The 15,634-nt window shown below is 35.8% G+C and overlaps 1 protein-coding gene across 36 annotated transcripts in view; it reads left to right on the top strand.

Moving 5' to 3' along the window:
* CLASP2 (cytoplasmic linker associated protein 2) overlaps nucleotides 1-15,634 on the top strand; it is a 203,727-nt gene that overhangs the window by 116,425 nt on the left and 71,668 nt on the right. For 21 of the 36 annotated variants that reach the window (XM_017521726.2, XM_017521715.2, XM_017521733.2 and 18 more), the window contains 5 exons: nucleotides 103-166; nucleotides 4,185-4,187; nucleotides 9,679-9,842; nucleotides 10,960-11,038; nucleotides 11,170-11,220. In XM_017521726.2, coding sequence (XP_017377215.2) covers nucleotides 103-166; nucleotides 4,185-4,187; nucleotides 9,679-9,842; nucleotides 10,960-11,038; nucleotides 11,170-11,220 — 361 coding nt within the window. The remainder of the gene's footprint in view (nucleotides 1-102; nucleotides 167-4,184; nucleotides 4,188-9,678; nucleotides 9,843-10,959; nucleotides 11,039-11,169; nucleotides 11,221-15,634) is intronic. The other 15 variants (XM_037736044.1, XM_037736043.1, XM_037736052.1 and 12 more) reach the window with 3 other exon arrangements.

The raw sequence follows: 15,634 nt of genomic DNA, 5'->3' as shown, positions 1-15,634 counted from the left end.
TAGTAAAAAAATTTTTAAAGAAACTGAATTATATGTGAAGTTACTTTTATATGACTTCTTGCTATAGCAAGATATTAATTAACTTCTGTATTATTTTGGCAGTCGAGTTGAACTGAAAAGATTATGTGAAATTTTCACAAGAATGTTTGCTGATCCTCATGGCAAGGTATGTTTTAGTATTTAAGATTACTTATTTCTATAGGGTATCATTTGTATATTGTCAAAGCAGAAAACTGTAAGCCATTTTTATTTTATTGTCCCAAAATGGCAGTAATATTTTCAAACATAATTAAAATTAAGTGTTTGGTATCATACATAATTTAGAAATTAATCTCTGGTAACCATTTGAGCTTCTCCAATGATAGATGGTCTAAGACGGAAAATTAAAGAGGATACAGTTTCAACTTATATAATTTAGTCAAGGTGTGTATTTTGTATTTTTGAGAATGTTTTAGTGTTTGTAAAAGACATACTTGGAGTAAATTGAAAAAGTTTCTAACTTTTTCTGTTTTCTTCTGTGATTAATTACGGCATTAATGTAAATATATTCCTATTTTGAAATAATAACTTTTTAGAAAAGAATTGTCATTAGTTAATACAAAGGCACAAAATGTGGTTCTAGCCATAGTTTGGTAGTAATATGAGACATTTCATACAACGAAATAGTCCATAAAAATTTTCAGAACTTTGTTCTTTTTTTAATGTTGATTAAAATGTATTTAATTAAGTACTTGTATGTAATCTGCATGTGTACTGTGAAATTTTGGTTTACCTTGATGCATAGTACTGTTATAAAACTGTGGTCACATATTCCATTTCCAGCAATGTGTTTGACAATGGTAAAATCTTCGCTTAGGATGCCAGATGTCTACAGGAGGCTTTCTAACTAAGTGAGAGGGAGATGTGGCAAGGAAATGATAAGAAAACTATCAATGAATTTCACTTTACTGTTTCTTTTTATTGTCTTCACTTCATTGTTGTACATCTCATTTCCTCCCCATTTTTTTCTATTTTTAGTATTTTCACTACTTAACAACACTCCTTAAAGATACTGAAATCCCACTTTGTACATAAACTAAAATCCAGCTAAAGATTTAAATCCAGTAGGGGATATACTTAATTATTTAAATAAATTGCTTATACTTTAAAACAATATTTTCAAATATTATTCTATCAGAAGTTATATTTATTTGAGGATTAAATATCCCATTAAAGGACAAAGAAGAAAATACATTTGGTAATCAGTTTACTAAAATCTTTTAAAGTTTGTAACTTATAATTGAACATGTAGATAACTAAACCATTCTATATTGATATTGCTATCACTGATTACAGCTGTAAGTCTTGCTTTAATGTAAAAATTTCTATAAATCCTGAACAAATTAACTTTTGATATTTTTAGTTGGCAATATAAGCCAAAGGACAAGAAAGTTATTTGGGTGAACTTGTTTTATTAAACATTTAAATTAATAATCTATTCAACTTTGAAATATAAAGTTATTAAGCACCTTCAATAATTCCTGCTACTGGAAGATATAAGACCAAAACTAGGTTATTTCTTGAAGTCAGTTTTTGACTTTTTGTTAAGGCAGTAATGCAGTTTGGTTGGCTGCCATGATATATAGTAATAAAGAGAAACATTTTTTTAGAAGATCGAATAGGAAGAGCTGAGTTTAACATTGGTATAGGAACTTAACTGAGCACAAATGTTTGACCTCTCTTAATAGTTGTGGAGAACCAGCTGCTATTTTCCCTAGGATTTCTCTTCTTAGGGCTTTATAGCAACATAAAATTCTTATCTACCCATCTGGTTTGTTTGGTTGGTTTTGATTTTTCTTTTTAGTCAGTTCTGTGAAGACAAATGTAATGGGAAGATTTTCATGTTTTCGTTTGGCTATTGATTGTCCATCAGAGGCTCTGTCAATAATGTAATTCATTAAGGATAGACTAGACATGTCACCATCCTGTGTTGAGTTAAAAATGTTAGAGTTTTTGCATTGTATTCTGATATTTTCAAAATAGCAGCTGCGCCCCTCTCTTTTTTAAATGTGTTTTTAGACCAACAGTTCCATCTTCAGAATCAAGCAACTTTTTTTTTTAATATCTTCTTTCTGAATGCAGCTTTGTTCTATATCAGTCAGCCACTATTTTCTATGAATAATGTAGCTTTGCAGACCATAATAGTCTCCGTGCCAGCTACTCAGTTATGCCATTATAGCACGAAGGCACCCATAACAGGCAATAAATAAACAAATGTGTGTGCTGGGTTGCAGTGAAACTTTATTTATGAACATTAAAATGTGAGGGGTTGTGTGTGTCTGTATACTTTTTTTTTTTTGGACACAGGGTCTCTCTCTGTCACCCAGGCTGAGTGATGGAGTGGCATGATCTCAGCTCACTGCAACTTCTGCCTTCTGGGTTCAAGCAATTCTCATGCTTCAGCCTCCTAAGTAGCTGGGATTACAGTCATGTGCCACCATACTCTGCTAATTTTTTGTATTTTTAGTAGAGACAGGTTCTCATCATGTTGGCCAAGCTGGTCTTGAACTCCTGGCCTCAAGTGATCTGTTCATCTTGGCCCCCCCATAGAGCTGTGATGACAGGCATGAGCCACCGTGCCTTGCCATGTGTTTATGTAATTTTCATGTGTCACTGAATAGCCTTTTGATTGCTTTTAAAGTCATTTTTTAAAGTGTAAGAACTATAAATAACTTGCAAATCATAGTTTGTCTATATGATCAACCCTTTGTTATTGACACTAAAATAGAAACATATGTTCAGGAACCTATACCCTTGGAAGCTGAAATTATTTGATGTCTGTAATTTGATAAATGAACTATTTTTACTTCATATACCCATATAGAAGTAAGTAATTAACCCACAACATATCTAAGACAATAATTTAGACCGTAAATCAGCAAAGGTATAATGTAAAGCCTTTTTATATTTTTTTAAGTGAAGCAGTACAACAAATGTTGTACTGTAAAATGGTAGGCGTTGTTTGGACATTATCTTGAGGACCCTATCTTGACCAGTCACTGAGGGTTTTAAACTGGTAGAGAAGATGTACCTTTTGGAAGGGTTACTTAAGCAATGTGAGGAAGAATTTAAAATAACATGTATGGATAGTGGAGCTAGATTGCTTGGGTTCAGATTCTACCTCCAATTTGTTAGCAGTATGTGCCTTAATTATTATTAGTCTGTAAAACAGTTAATAGTAGTATCTACCTTATAAGATTGTGATGAAGATTAAATGAGTTAACATATGTGAACCCTTAGAACATACCAAGTATCATATAAGTTTTGAAAAAATCAAATAAGTTTTTTAAATTAAGGAGTTTGAGGCAGATTTTAATTTTGACTGCTCTGGACCCATTTTTTCCCCCTCAAATGCAAGCAGTATCAGTTACCAAAAGCTATCCCATATATTTCTGGCATTTGACTCTGGAAAGAACTACCTTCACTATGGTGCATACTTTGAATTGTCATGTTATGGTATTTGTAACACTACCTCTTGAATCATACCCTGGAGTCTTGGACAGCTAGGGTAGGAATTCAATCTGTGGCTACTAAAATGAGGCACAGTTGACTCTCCTGGCAAGCATTCTAGACAGCTCACCTGTCTGCAGTCTTTGGATCAGGAGACCATAACACACATCTTACCTAGAGAAAATTAAAAGTATAGTATAATTACTTTTACTTCCAAACAATAGTTATTACTTCAAGCCTTCACAGAAATATTTTAACTGTGAAAGTGTTGCTTCTGAGTGGACAAAAAAAGAGGAAAGAAAAGAAAAAAGTTCTAGATACTATGCTTTGGAACCAAATGTTGGCCCTGTTCAGAAGTGGGAGTGTGTGTTGGATTTTTTTTCAGATATTTGGCCTCAAAGATTGGTAGGGTCTGGAAAAGAAGAGTTTTTGTCTTTGGTTTTCTTAATTTTGCTGGCAAGGAGGTGCAACAGAAACAAAATCATATGTTGTTCACCCATACAATTCATTTAAGTCTTGTTTTAAAAACTATTTTGAGTTTATCATAAAACTTTGAAAAACATTTGTCACTTTTATTTTCTAAGTGTTTTTCTTCCATACAGGAACTTTGCATTGATGGCGACTAATTTGTGTGTTTTTCTTTTTTTTCTTTTTTTCTTTTTGCATGCTGTCCCCTGTGTTGGAACTCTCAATAGAGAGTAAGTTGGTTCAATATTTGTTGGAAACCTAACTTTACTGCATGACTGTGAAATTAACCCTTTTTCTCTATTTTCTCTCCCGAAGAGTTCATGCAGTGTTGGAACCTTTGCAATCCACGAAATGCTATTTGCAGTTATGCAAACTATCATTCTGTTTGGAGATGTGCTTTTTAATCTACTAATTAATCTAATTTGATTATGTTCCGTTCTATATTTGATGACTGGCACACCTAAGATATAAGGGCGTTTAAGAAAAGTCTGCCTCAATTGTAATAGTTTGAATATTTTAATTATTTTCCAACAAATTATATTTATGAGATATGTGGGGTAATAAATTGATTCTATTGAAAGTTACTTCCATTGAATTATTTTAAAATGATTCCAAAGTTTCACAATTAAAAAAAAATTTAGCCCCCATCTTCCCACAGATGACATTTTATTAATGTCAAGCCATTAAAGCAAACAGAGTAGATTATGGAGTGGTAATTCTCATCTTTGTCTTCTGAAAGAAAATATGTATCACTAGTATTATATTAGCATAGTCACTTTCTACTTTGTTCTTTAATCATAGCTAGGGAAATGGGAGCATATTAACATCTGACAAGAGCCCTTTTTGGTAGGGCAATCAAATAAGAATTTTTGTATATAATTTTCAATACATTTTGGATGTGGATAATGAATGAAGATGGATATGTATATATGTATGTATATGTAAGTAGAGTTGACCCTTGAACAATGAGGGGGTTAGGGAGAGACACAGACCCCTGTGCAACCAGAAACCTGTATATAATTTTTAACTCCCCAAAACATAACTACTAATAGCCTAGTGTTGACCGGAAACCTTGCCAATAACATAAACAGTCAATTAACATTTATTTTTTATTATATGTATTATATACTATATTCTTAAACTAGAGAAAATAAAGCGTTATTAGCCAGGTGTGGTAGCTCACAATCTGTAATCCCAGCACTTTGGGAGCTGAGATGGGTGGATCACCTGAGGTCAGGAGTTCGAGACCAGCCTGGCCAACATGGTGAAACCTCATCTTTACTAAAAATACAAAAAAATTAGTTGGCATGGTGGCACCAGCCTGTAATCCCAGCTACACAGATGGCTGAGGCAGGAGAATCACTTGAGCCTGGGAGGCAGAGGTTGCAGTGAGCTGAGATTGCACCAGTGCGCTCCAGCCTGGGTGATAGAGTGAGACTCCATCTCAGAAAGAAAATGTTACTAAAATCATAAGGAAGAAAAAATACATTTGCTTACTAATTATTAGGGGGAATTGATCACCATAGAGATCTTCATTATTGTCATCTTCACCTTTAGTAGGCTAAGAAGGAAGAGGAGGGATGGGTCTTGCTATCTCAGGGGTGGCAGAGGTGGAAGAAAATCCATGTATAAATGGACCCACACAGTTTAGAAGGATGTAGTTCAAGGGTCAGCTGTGTGTGCGTGTGTGTGTGTGTGTGTGTGTGTGTGTGTGTGTGTGTGTGCGCGCGCGCACATGATCATTTAGTAAGTACATTGATAGAATATAGCATTTTTGAAAAATAATAGTTCAGGCCAGACACATGGCTCATGTCTGTAATCCTAGCACTTTAGGAGACTGAGGTGGGAGGATTGCTTGAGGCCAGGAGTCAAGACCAACCTGGGCAACAAAGGTAGACCCCATCTTTACAAAACTAAAAAAAATTAACTGGACATGATGGTGCATGCCTGTAGTTCTACCTACTCAGGAGGCAGAGGTGGGAAGATTGCTTGAGCCCAGAAGTTTGAGGCTGTGTGAGCCATGATTGTGCCACTGCACTGCAGACTGGGTGATAGAGCAAAACTCTGTCTTTTCTCAAAAACAATAACAAAATTTTAAAAGTAGTACAGTCTTTATCTAGGGTACAGCAAATAACATGTCCACATTTTTATTTAGTTACTCACATTTTATATAACAAAACACAATTTCTACTTAGGAAACTCAGAGAAATCTTCTTGAAGAAAATGGCATCTCAGATTTTGACAGAAATAAGCTTTAGATATGTCAGTGTGAGAATAAAGAGCTTATTGAAAGTAGCTAGCCTGAGTACAGAAAAAGAAGTGGGAGATACTAGAAAGTTATAAGAAATGAAAAGAAGTTAATGTTGGCTAGGATAAGGGGAAGGTCTTTCCTTGCATTGAAGAAAAAGGGTTGGCTACCAATTAGAGGATAAATTTCACTTGATTTTATTAATCAACTTTTTATTGGGTTCTCAGCCTCTGATAACTTTTAAGCTTGGTCTAGTTCTAATTGCTGCACACAAGACTATAAAAATATAGTCTTTATTTTCAAATGGTATGTGTTGGAAATGGGAAGATAACATAAATACAGAAAAGCTAAATAGCACCGTAAATAGCTAGTCCCTCTATGAGTTCTAAGCCAGGAAGATCGGTGGCCCTGACTTGCAGTCCAAGAAGCTTCTTGACCAGGACTTGAGTGGTAAATTCTATAGGGAGTCACATACTGTGTGTAAATGAATGGAGTGGGGATGTGTTAGAAAATCAGAGTGAGTGTATGAGATGTGTTCAAGGATAAGGAGTTTATGTTGCCGGATAACCCAAGATCAATTTGGAGTTAGAAACTTGTCTAAGTATTTCAGACATTATAGACAGTACAGGGACATTAAAGGATTTTGTTTCCATCCAGAGTGATATCACAGTCTGATGGTGACAAAGAAATATAAGTTGACAAACCACAGCCTGCAGACCACATCCTCCCTGCTGCCTGTTTTTTGAATAAAGTTATATTGGCACACAGCTATGCTTATTTGTTTTTGTGGTGTCTATGGCTGTGCTAAATAGCAAAGTTGAGTAGTTGCAATAGAGACCACATGGTTTGCAAAGCCCTAGAATATTTACTATCTGGCCTATTACAGAAATGGTTTACTGACCCCTGGTATACAGGAAATATAAAACTAATGTCAGGCTACTACAGAAATCCAGACATGAGGTCAGAAAGACTTGGTGCTTTCAGTAATGGTATGGTAAACATATTTGGAGAAGGCCAGGAAAAAGCTGTTTTAGAGGTTCTGAGGCCTCGTGGGATAGATCAGAGAGACTGTGTCAAGTAGGCCATACTTGTGATGAAAACAGAATCATGATGAAGACATGCAAAAGGAGAGTTCCTGGCAACTAGAAAGAAGGGAAATGAAAGGAAAGCAGTGTCAAGTTACAGAATAGCCAAATGTACTAAACTTAACGAAGAAGCTATTATACATCATGATTAGAAAGTAATTGGTGGGAGCAATAGAATGGAAGCAGAAAGAGTGTTTCTTGGAATGACATCTGCCACTGTAAGCAAAGGATTTAAGTAGAGAATAAAAGAATAAAGATGACAGAGGAGACCATGTTTTAAAAGAGCAAGAATATAAAATAGATTAGCCTTGAAATGAATCAGATCACTTCTTTCTTGGAGAGATGACGATTAGAAGGATAGGTACAGAGGAAATCAAGTTGAGGGAAGAGTCAATGGAGAATTTCATGTTGAATGACAGTAAAGTAGATGAGGTAAGTCATCTGGTGATAGAGTGAATAGAGCACAGCTGAAAACCAAGTGACCTAGCCTTAAGTCCTGGCCTAGCTATTAACCATCTGTGAAACATTGGGCAAGTCATATTTTTCTCTGATTCCCTGTTTCCTCATCCATAAAATAGGATGGTTGACCTAGGCATTCTAATGTCTGTGATTTTCAGAATGGATTTTCATGTAGGAAAACTTGAAGTTGGAATCTTCAGGAGCATAGATAAGTGTTGAAACAAGAGTGAAAGTGAACCAAAGAATAGAATAATGATGTCCTGGTAAATGAGCTTTAGAGGAGAGGCAGGAAGCCCTGATTTGTAGCATTTGCCAATTTCTGAGATGTAAATACTCGTATCCCATGGTAGATGTCAAGCTACCAGCCATTTCACAAAATTCCTGAATATTTAACAGTTGACTCTAGATAGGTACAAACTGATGCCAGCACGTCACTGAATAGATTTGCCAGGTAACAGTAAGAATGAGGATCAGATTAGTTACATGCATTTGTCATAGACTAGGTCTAGTGAAGTTCCTTGACAATATTCTTGGCCCTCAGAATAGGGCCAGAGACAGTTTAATGAAGCAGTTGGCCAAGTTTGGAATCTAAGAGAAGCCAAGTTCTTGGGGAGTTGTTGGGGTAGGGGTGGGATGAGAGTTAAAGGAATCCACACTGAGTAAGAACAGTGTTGAAGCATACATTGCTGGGGACCAGAGAATACTCAAAAATTTAATTATAGTTTCTGCTGTTACAAGTATAGAGCTTTTTAGCAAATGGCTGAAGTATATTATTTTTAACTCAGTTTAAATGTTAAAGCTTAATTATGATTCTGATCAAGAAAATCCTTCATTTCTAACAAGAAAAAACAAGAGTTTATCTGTAACTGTATAAAGGAATTCAAGAAATATTCATTGAGAGCAAAACCCTTAATTCTCAAATTAACATAATTACTTTTTGAGATTAGCTCGAAAAGTTAATGATTTTAAGATTTTTTTAACCCACAGTTTTTAATCTATTATTAAAATGTTTATTATAATTTGTCCAGTAATATATTATGGCTGACAGTCTTAAGAGGTTTTTCTTTTTTACCTAGAACCTAATTTTCTAGTGTGGTGTTAACTGTCTTATAAAGCGATACAGCCTAGATAAAGGTCACTTTTCATAAGTATTTTTATGAGCTACATCACTTATAAACATTAGCTTCCCTTCACTGTAATAATTTTTTCAACCTTATGAAAATTTTTAAACAAATAGATTAATATTGGAAATAGGTAAGAAACCCATAAATGGATATGGAGACTAACAGTATGCCATCTAGGACTTTTTGAAAATCACTGAAGTTTAGATGTAGACATTCACCTTGGATTTATTTTATTTTAGATGCAATTACAGTTATCTCAAATTATTTAAAATTACCATTGAGGCAGTTTTGATAAATGACATATTCCATACCAAATTATTTATGACAATTTTCATTTTGAGAAATCTGAGAATTCTCTAATTTTTATACCAGATAAATTGTATACTTGAAGGTCGTTATAGTCATCTTTTTATTTATGCAGTGCCACTCTTTGGAAAAGCTGAGAGTTAGTGAAACTATACTTTCTTTCCCTACATTTTATATAAAACGGATTTCACTTTAACCAGTTTAAGCTGTGGCATCATTGATAACATTAGGTGTGCCAGCCATTATGGCCAAACTTTCTTTACCAAGTGATGCTGCATGGAATAGCTATTTGTCGAACTTCTGCAGAAGTTGGATAACAGTTCAAATGTACTCTTGTATCACAGTGTCCAATGAAAAGCAAGAGAGATTGTTTTTCCGCTTGGCTGCCAATCGCTGTGCCTCTGATTCCTGTGTTCCTTTCTATATTTGTTTTGAATTGAACATAGAGGTCAATATTTCCTCTTTTTTTCTCCCTACCTTTCCCGTTTATCAACTGTAGGTATTCAGCATGTTTTTGGAGACTCTAGTGGATTTCATACAAGTCCACAAAGATGATCTTCAAGATTGGTTGTTTGTGCTGCTTACACAGCTACTGAAAAAAATGGGTGCTGATTTGCTTGGATCTGTTCAGGCAAAAGTTCAGAAAGCCCTTGATGTTACAAGGTAATTTTTTTTTTCATATATTTCAAGTTAACCAGATAATAACTAGGAACATTTAACTCGTATATTAATAGTTCAGATTTCTGAGTCCCTTTGAACAATTTAGACTGCATGGAGTCCATTAGAAGATTGTTAATTATGCCCATTCACATTGTATATTTAATGCAACTTTGTTTTAGGTCAAACCCTGCATTTCTTTTATAAAAATTGTATTAATATTGGTTGAGTAATTCAAGGTGGTATTTTATCTTAATTGATATATCAGCAGCTGGACACAGTGGCTCAGACCTATAATCCCAGCAGTTTGGGAGGCTGAGGCAGGCGGATCACTTGAGGTCAGGAGTTCAAGACCAGCCTGGTCAACATAGCAAAAACCTGTCTCTACTAAAAATAATACAGATTAGCCAAGTGTGGTGCCAGGCACCTGTAATCCCAGCTACTTGGAAGGCTGAGGCCAGAGAATCACTTGAACCTGGGAGGTGGAGGTACAGTGAGCTGAGATTGTACCACTGCACTCCAGCCTGGGCAATAGAGTGAGACTCTGTCAAAAAAAAAAAAAAAAAAAAGAAAAGAAAAGAAAAAAGTATTAGCAAAGTAAGGTTGAATATTTTATTTAATCTACTGTAAAAAGTATTTTATGTTTATTTAAACAATGTTTATTATGCATTACAGTATTCTGAATCTCTTTTCAGAAGGTTTTGAACCAATGATATAATTCTATTTCTTGTATAGATCGTTGAAGTCACATATTTCAAATACCCATTTACTAGGTTGAGGTGAGTCAGAATTCAGATTTTAGGTGTAAAGAAACATTTCTAAGAATGTTAAACTTTTTGCTGAATATATTTTTCTGATTAAATCCACAGTTGAGGCAAGATAGGCTGTTATTTACTGTAATGTTGCTTTTTAACCCTGTACTGAGTACCAATTCAAATGTTTATATTCTTCTGAGGATACATTTATTTTATATTATACCAGATAGGTTACCACATGCATATACCACATGCATATACCACTTTATGCATGCTTTTTGGGTGACATTATGTTTTGGTATTAAGCATAGCCTTTGCTGTTACATACGTACTTACTTAATTTTTGTTTTGTTTTGTTCTTATTTCAGAGAATCTTTTCCAAATGATCTTCAGTTCAATATTTTAATGAGATTTACAGTTGATCAGACCCAAACACCAAGCTTAAAGGTAAAAATTTGAGGTCTTTTAAAGACATTATAAAGAATTGAAGTATTTTTTAATAAAGTGATATTGATATTTGTATTTCCGTCACATGAGAAGCTGTTCAATCAGTGGGTTTTGTTTTTATAAACTTTCAGACAGTCAAGCCAGCACTTCGGGACCAGCTTCACTCTTTTTGGAGCTCCAAGGTTTTTTTGTTTTTGTTTTCATCTGCATTATTTCTTTTCTTAACTCTCTGCAGTGTTTGCATCTATATTCAACTACTAATCTTCGTAAGCCTTCTACGCATGCACATATTTGATTTCAAATGTTATTTAAATGTCAGACTCTAAGTCTTTTGGAGAAACTTAGTGATGATACATATTTAGAAGGCATCACAGTATGGCCATCTAACCCTAAGCTGGTTATGCAGACTCACTCTTAACTAATTTTATGTTTGTGATTTCCCAATACTTTTTTAAGTGTTAGGCATTTTAACAGGTATTTTAGGCAAAATGTCTGTTTTGCCTATGTATTAACTAAGCAAAAATTTTAAAATTTAATCTCAATGCCTTTCTTCAATTATCCTTAACTGAAATAGTAACTTTTTTTTCCCTGATGTATGCATAACATTTGGAATTATAGTTAACTTTCTCATCTGTTATATGCACACATTTTGCAGTTAATGTAAAAACTAGATGGATTCCAATTTGTGATTTTAAATGATTATTAAATTTTACATAAAATTAAAAAAAATTAATGTAAAAGAATAGCCCCTGAATTCTTTACTGAAGTTTTTTTTAGTGAGTTTTATTAAAGGAGATTAAAGTCAGGGAAATAACAAGCATATGTGCTTACACCGATTCCTATATTTTTCTGCTCTATCCTGCACGAAATATATTTCTACAAGCATTACTGCCCAGTATTGGTTTTCCCCTTACGTTTCTGAATGCAGTTGTTCCTCAGAATCACAGTTCTGTTTCTTACCAGGGTTGACTTTGTTAAACCAAAAAGTGTCTTGAGACAAGTCTCAATCAATTTAGAGGTTTAGTTTGCCAAGATCGAGGATGCATCCAGGAGGAATAGACACAACAAGTAGGATCTGTGACATGTGCTTTTTTCCCAGAGAGCGTTTTGAGGAGTTTAATATTTAAAAGAGAAAGAGCCAGCAGGAGGGGAAAGAGGAATAGTCAGTTATGTTTGCATTCATCTCATGCTCAACAAATCTGCATCTTACGTAAGAGAACGTAAATATAGAGTAGAGGAAGGAGTCAAATATGTATTTGTCTCTGGGTGAGTGGAGGGATGATTTCTGGTCTCATCTCTGTCCTCTACCTGCAAAGATAAACTGTTAATTTACATTGTCTGCATGAGGGAGACCATCTGAAGAAATATGTAGCCTTCTATCTTGGAGCTGTCTGTTTATGAACAAATGGGAGACAGCTTTTGGATGACTCAGTTCCCAAGCTTAACTCTTCCCTTTGGCATAGGCCATTTTATTTTCCTTTCACAACTTATACTCAATATAATGTTGTTTTCTTAGCACTTCTTGGGGAAAGAGGTTTTATCTTTTGCTTTTAAAAAGTAACCTGTTCAGGCCGGGCGCGGTGGCTCAAGCCTGTAATCCCAGCACTGTGGGAGGCCGAGGCGGGTGGATCACGAGGTCAAGAGATCGAGACCATCCTGGTCAACATGGTGAAACCCCGTCTCTACTAAAAAACTACAAAAAATTAGCTGGGCATGGCGGCGCGTGCCTGTAATCCCAGCTACTCAGGAGGCTGAGGCAGGAGAATTGCCTGAACCCAGGAGGCGGAGGTTGCGGTGAGCCGAGATCGTGCCATTGCACTCCAGCCTGGGTAACAAGAGCGAAACTCCGTCTCAAAAAAAAAAAAAAAAGTAACCTGTTCTCACTCATAAGCGAGTGTTGAACAATGAGAACACATGCGCACAGGGAGGAGAGCATCACATACTGGAGTCTGTCAGGGGGAACTAGGGGAGAGACAACGGGGGGTGGGGAGTTGGGGAGTGATAACATGTGGAGAAATGCCAGATATAGGTGATGGGGAGGAAGGCAGGAAACCACATTGCCATGTATGTACCTATGCAGCAGTCTTGCATGTTCTTCACATGTACCCAAAACCAAAAAGGCAATTAAAAAAAAAAAAATATATATATATATATATATATATATAAATTTTTTTTAAAGTGACCCACAGAAGAAGAATTTACTCGATATTATTGACAGATATTTTTGAACTCATTTTATGACCAAGGCATTGTGCTAGGTATTTCTGGGAATATCAAGTCTATAAATCATTAACTATAATATCTAATAAACTCTAAATGGTAATATAAGTTATGATACAGGTACCTGTAGTGGTGTTCAAGTGCTACTAAAATATATGTAGAGTTAGCTCAGTGTGGTAGTGCATGCCTATTATAGTCCTAGTTACTCAGGAGGTGAGGCAAGAGGATTGCATTCACCCAGGAGTTGAGGTTACATTGAGCTCTGATCACACCACTGCACTCCAGCCTGGGAGCCAGCCTCTTTTTGTTAGATACAGAGTGAGACTGTCTCAAAAAATAAAAATTAAAAAATAGGAAAGGGAGAGAGGGTGGGACGTAGGAGGGAGAGAGGGAAGAAGGGAGGATAGAAAATGTATATAGAGATGTTTCACGGGCCAGTGCAAATGAGAGTCTAAAGCAGCTTAAGAAATAAGGGTGAGGCTGGGTACAGTGGCTCACACCTGTAATCCCAGCAGCACTTTGGGAGGCCGAGGCAGGCAGATCAGGAGTTCAAGACCAGCCTGGCTAACATGGAGAAATCCCATATCTACTGAAAATACAAAAGTTAGCCAGGTGTGGTGGCGGGCACCTGTAGTTCCAGAAACTCAGGAGGCTGAGGCAGGAGAATTGCTTGAACCCAGGAGGCGGAGGTTACAGTGAGTCAAAATCATGCCACTGTACGCCAGTCTGGGAGACAGAATGAGACTCAAAATCGTGCCACTGCACTCCAGTCTGGGAGACAGAGGTCTCAAAAAAAACAAAACAAGGGGTTGATAGTTGAGTTTAGAGAGAATAAGTTGCTGGAGACTTGAAGAGAAAGACAGAGTGAAGATTTGAAATGAGATATGAACAAATTAAAACTGGCTTTCCTATTGGAAAACATTGTACTGGAAACTAGAATCACAGATCATTTCTCTAAGAGCCTAAATTATTTATAAATATGTATTTAATACAGATATATTAACAAATCCATGAGGGAAAATAATTTTTCGGCTGGGCACAGTGGCTCATACCCGTGACCTCCGCACTTTGGGAGGCTGAGACAGGGAATCATCTGAGGTCAGGAGTTTCAGACCAGCCTGTCCAACTTGGTGAAACGCTGTCTCTACTAAAAATACAAAAAATTGGCTGGGCATGGTGGTTGGCACCTGTAATCCCAACTGCCAGGGAGGCTGAGGCAGGAGAATTGCCTGAACCCAGGAGGTGGAGGTTGCAGTGAGCCGAGTCTGTGTCACTGCCCTCTAGCCTAGGCAACAGAGTGAGACTCCGTCTCACACAAAAAAAGAAAATAACTTTTTAAATTCTTAAATCAGTGTTTTAGAATATCAGGGAAAAGTTATATTGGAGCCATATCTTATGTCAAAAATAAAAGCAGCTTTCAAGTGGGTAACAGGGTTAAGTATAAAAAATTTAGCAGATTATAGAAAACCACAAATAACTTGAGTATCAGATCTAAAAAAAATTTTTATTGATCTTTCAGATAAATGATGAATGTTTATATAAAATTTTACATCTCTTTCAGAGTGTCATGTGATTACGTGTCAAGTGGAAGCAATGGGGGAAATGCCAATACAAAGTGGTTTTATTTGAATTAATAATACTTTAAAGATAAATGTAATTTTTGGTGACATCTTTTTTCTGGGTTTCACAAACAAGTTAAAGAATTTCACATCCCTAGCAGCTAGATTGTTTTTTCTTCTCTGAAAAAGAATGTGTTTGCTGCATTAAAATTATAAACTGGGTACAACCTTGTAAAATATCCTAATAAATGTACATGTTCAAATGATTATATATGTATTGTGGTTATGTTGCCTATTAGTATAGTAAACACATACATTCTGTGAAACCCTTTTAAAATTTTGCATGACGATAAATTGCCAAGCAACTGCACTAATTGACCCTCATGTAGTGTAAATAAATATATTCAGTTATTGATGATGGAAAATTATAAACAAAATACATTCATGTTCATTTTTTGATTTAACATAGTCACCTTCCAGCTATTCACACTGAGTGAGGATGGCGTTGCTTCAAGAATTCATAATATTGGCCGGGGAATGGTGGCTTATACCTGTAATCCATCACTTTGGGAGGCCAAGGTGGGCAGATCGCTAGAGCCCAGGAGTTCAAGACTAGCCTGGGAAACATAGCAAAACCCTGTCTCTACAAAAAAAAGTTTTTAAAATTAGCTGGATGTGGTGGTGCACGCCTGTAATCTTAGCTACTTAAGCTGAGGTGGGAGGATCACTTGAGTTGGGATGTCGAGGCTACAGTGAGCCAAGATCACAACACTACACTCCAGCCTGCGTTACAGAGTGAGACCTTATCTCAAAAAAA

The sequence above is a fragment of the Cebus imitator genome, unplaced genomic scaffold (assembly GCF_001604975.1).
Source record: "Cebus imitator isolate Cc_AM_T3 unplaced genomic scaffold, Cebus_imitator-1.0 Scaffold21, whole genome shotgun sequence".
Taxonomy (NCBI): Eukaryota; Metazoa; Chordata; class Mammalia; order Primates; family Cebidae; genus Cebus; species Cebus imitator.
This window is presented reverse-complemented; position numbering and strand designations above follow the sequence as displayed.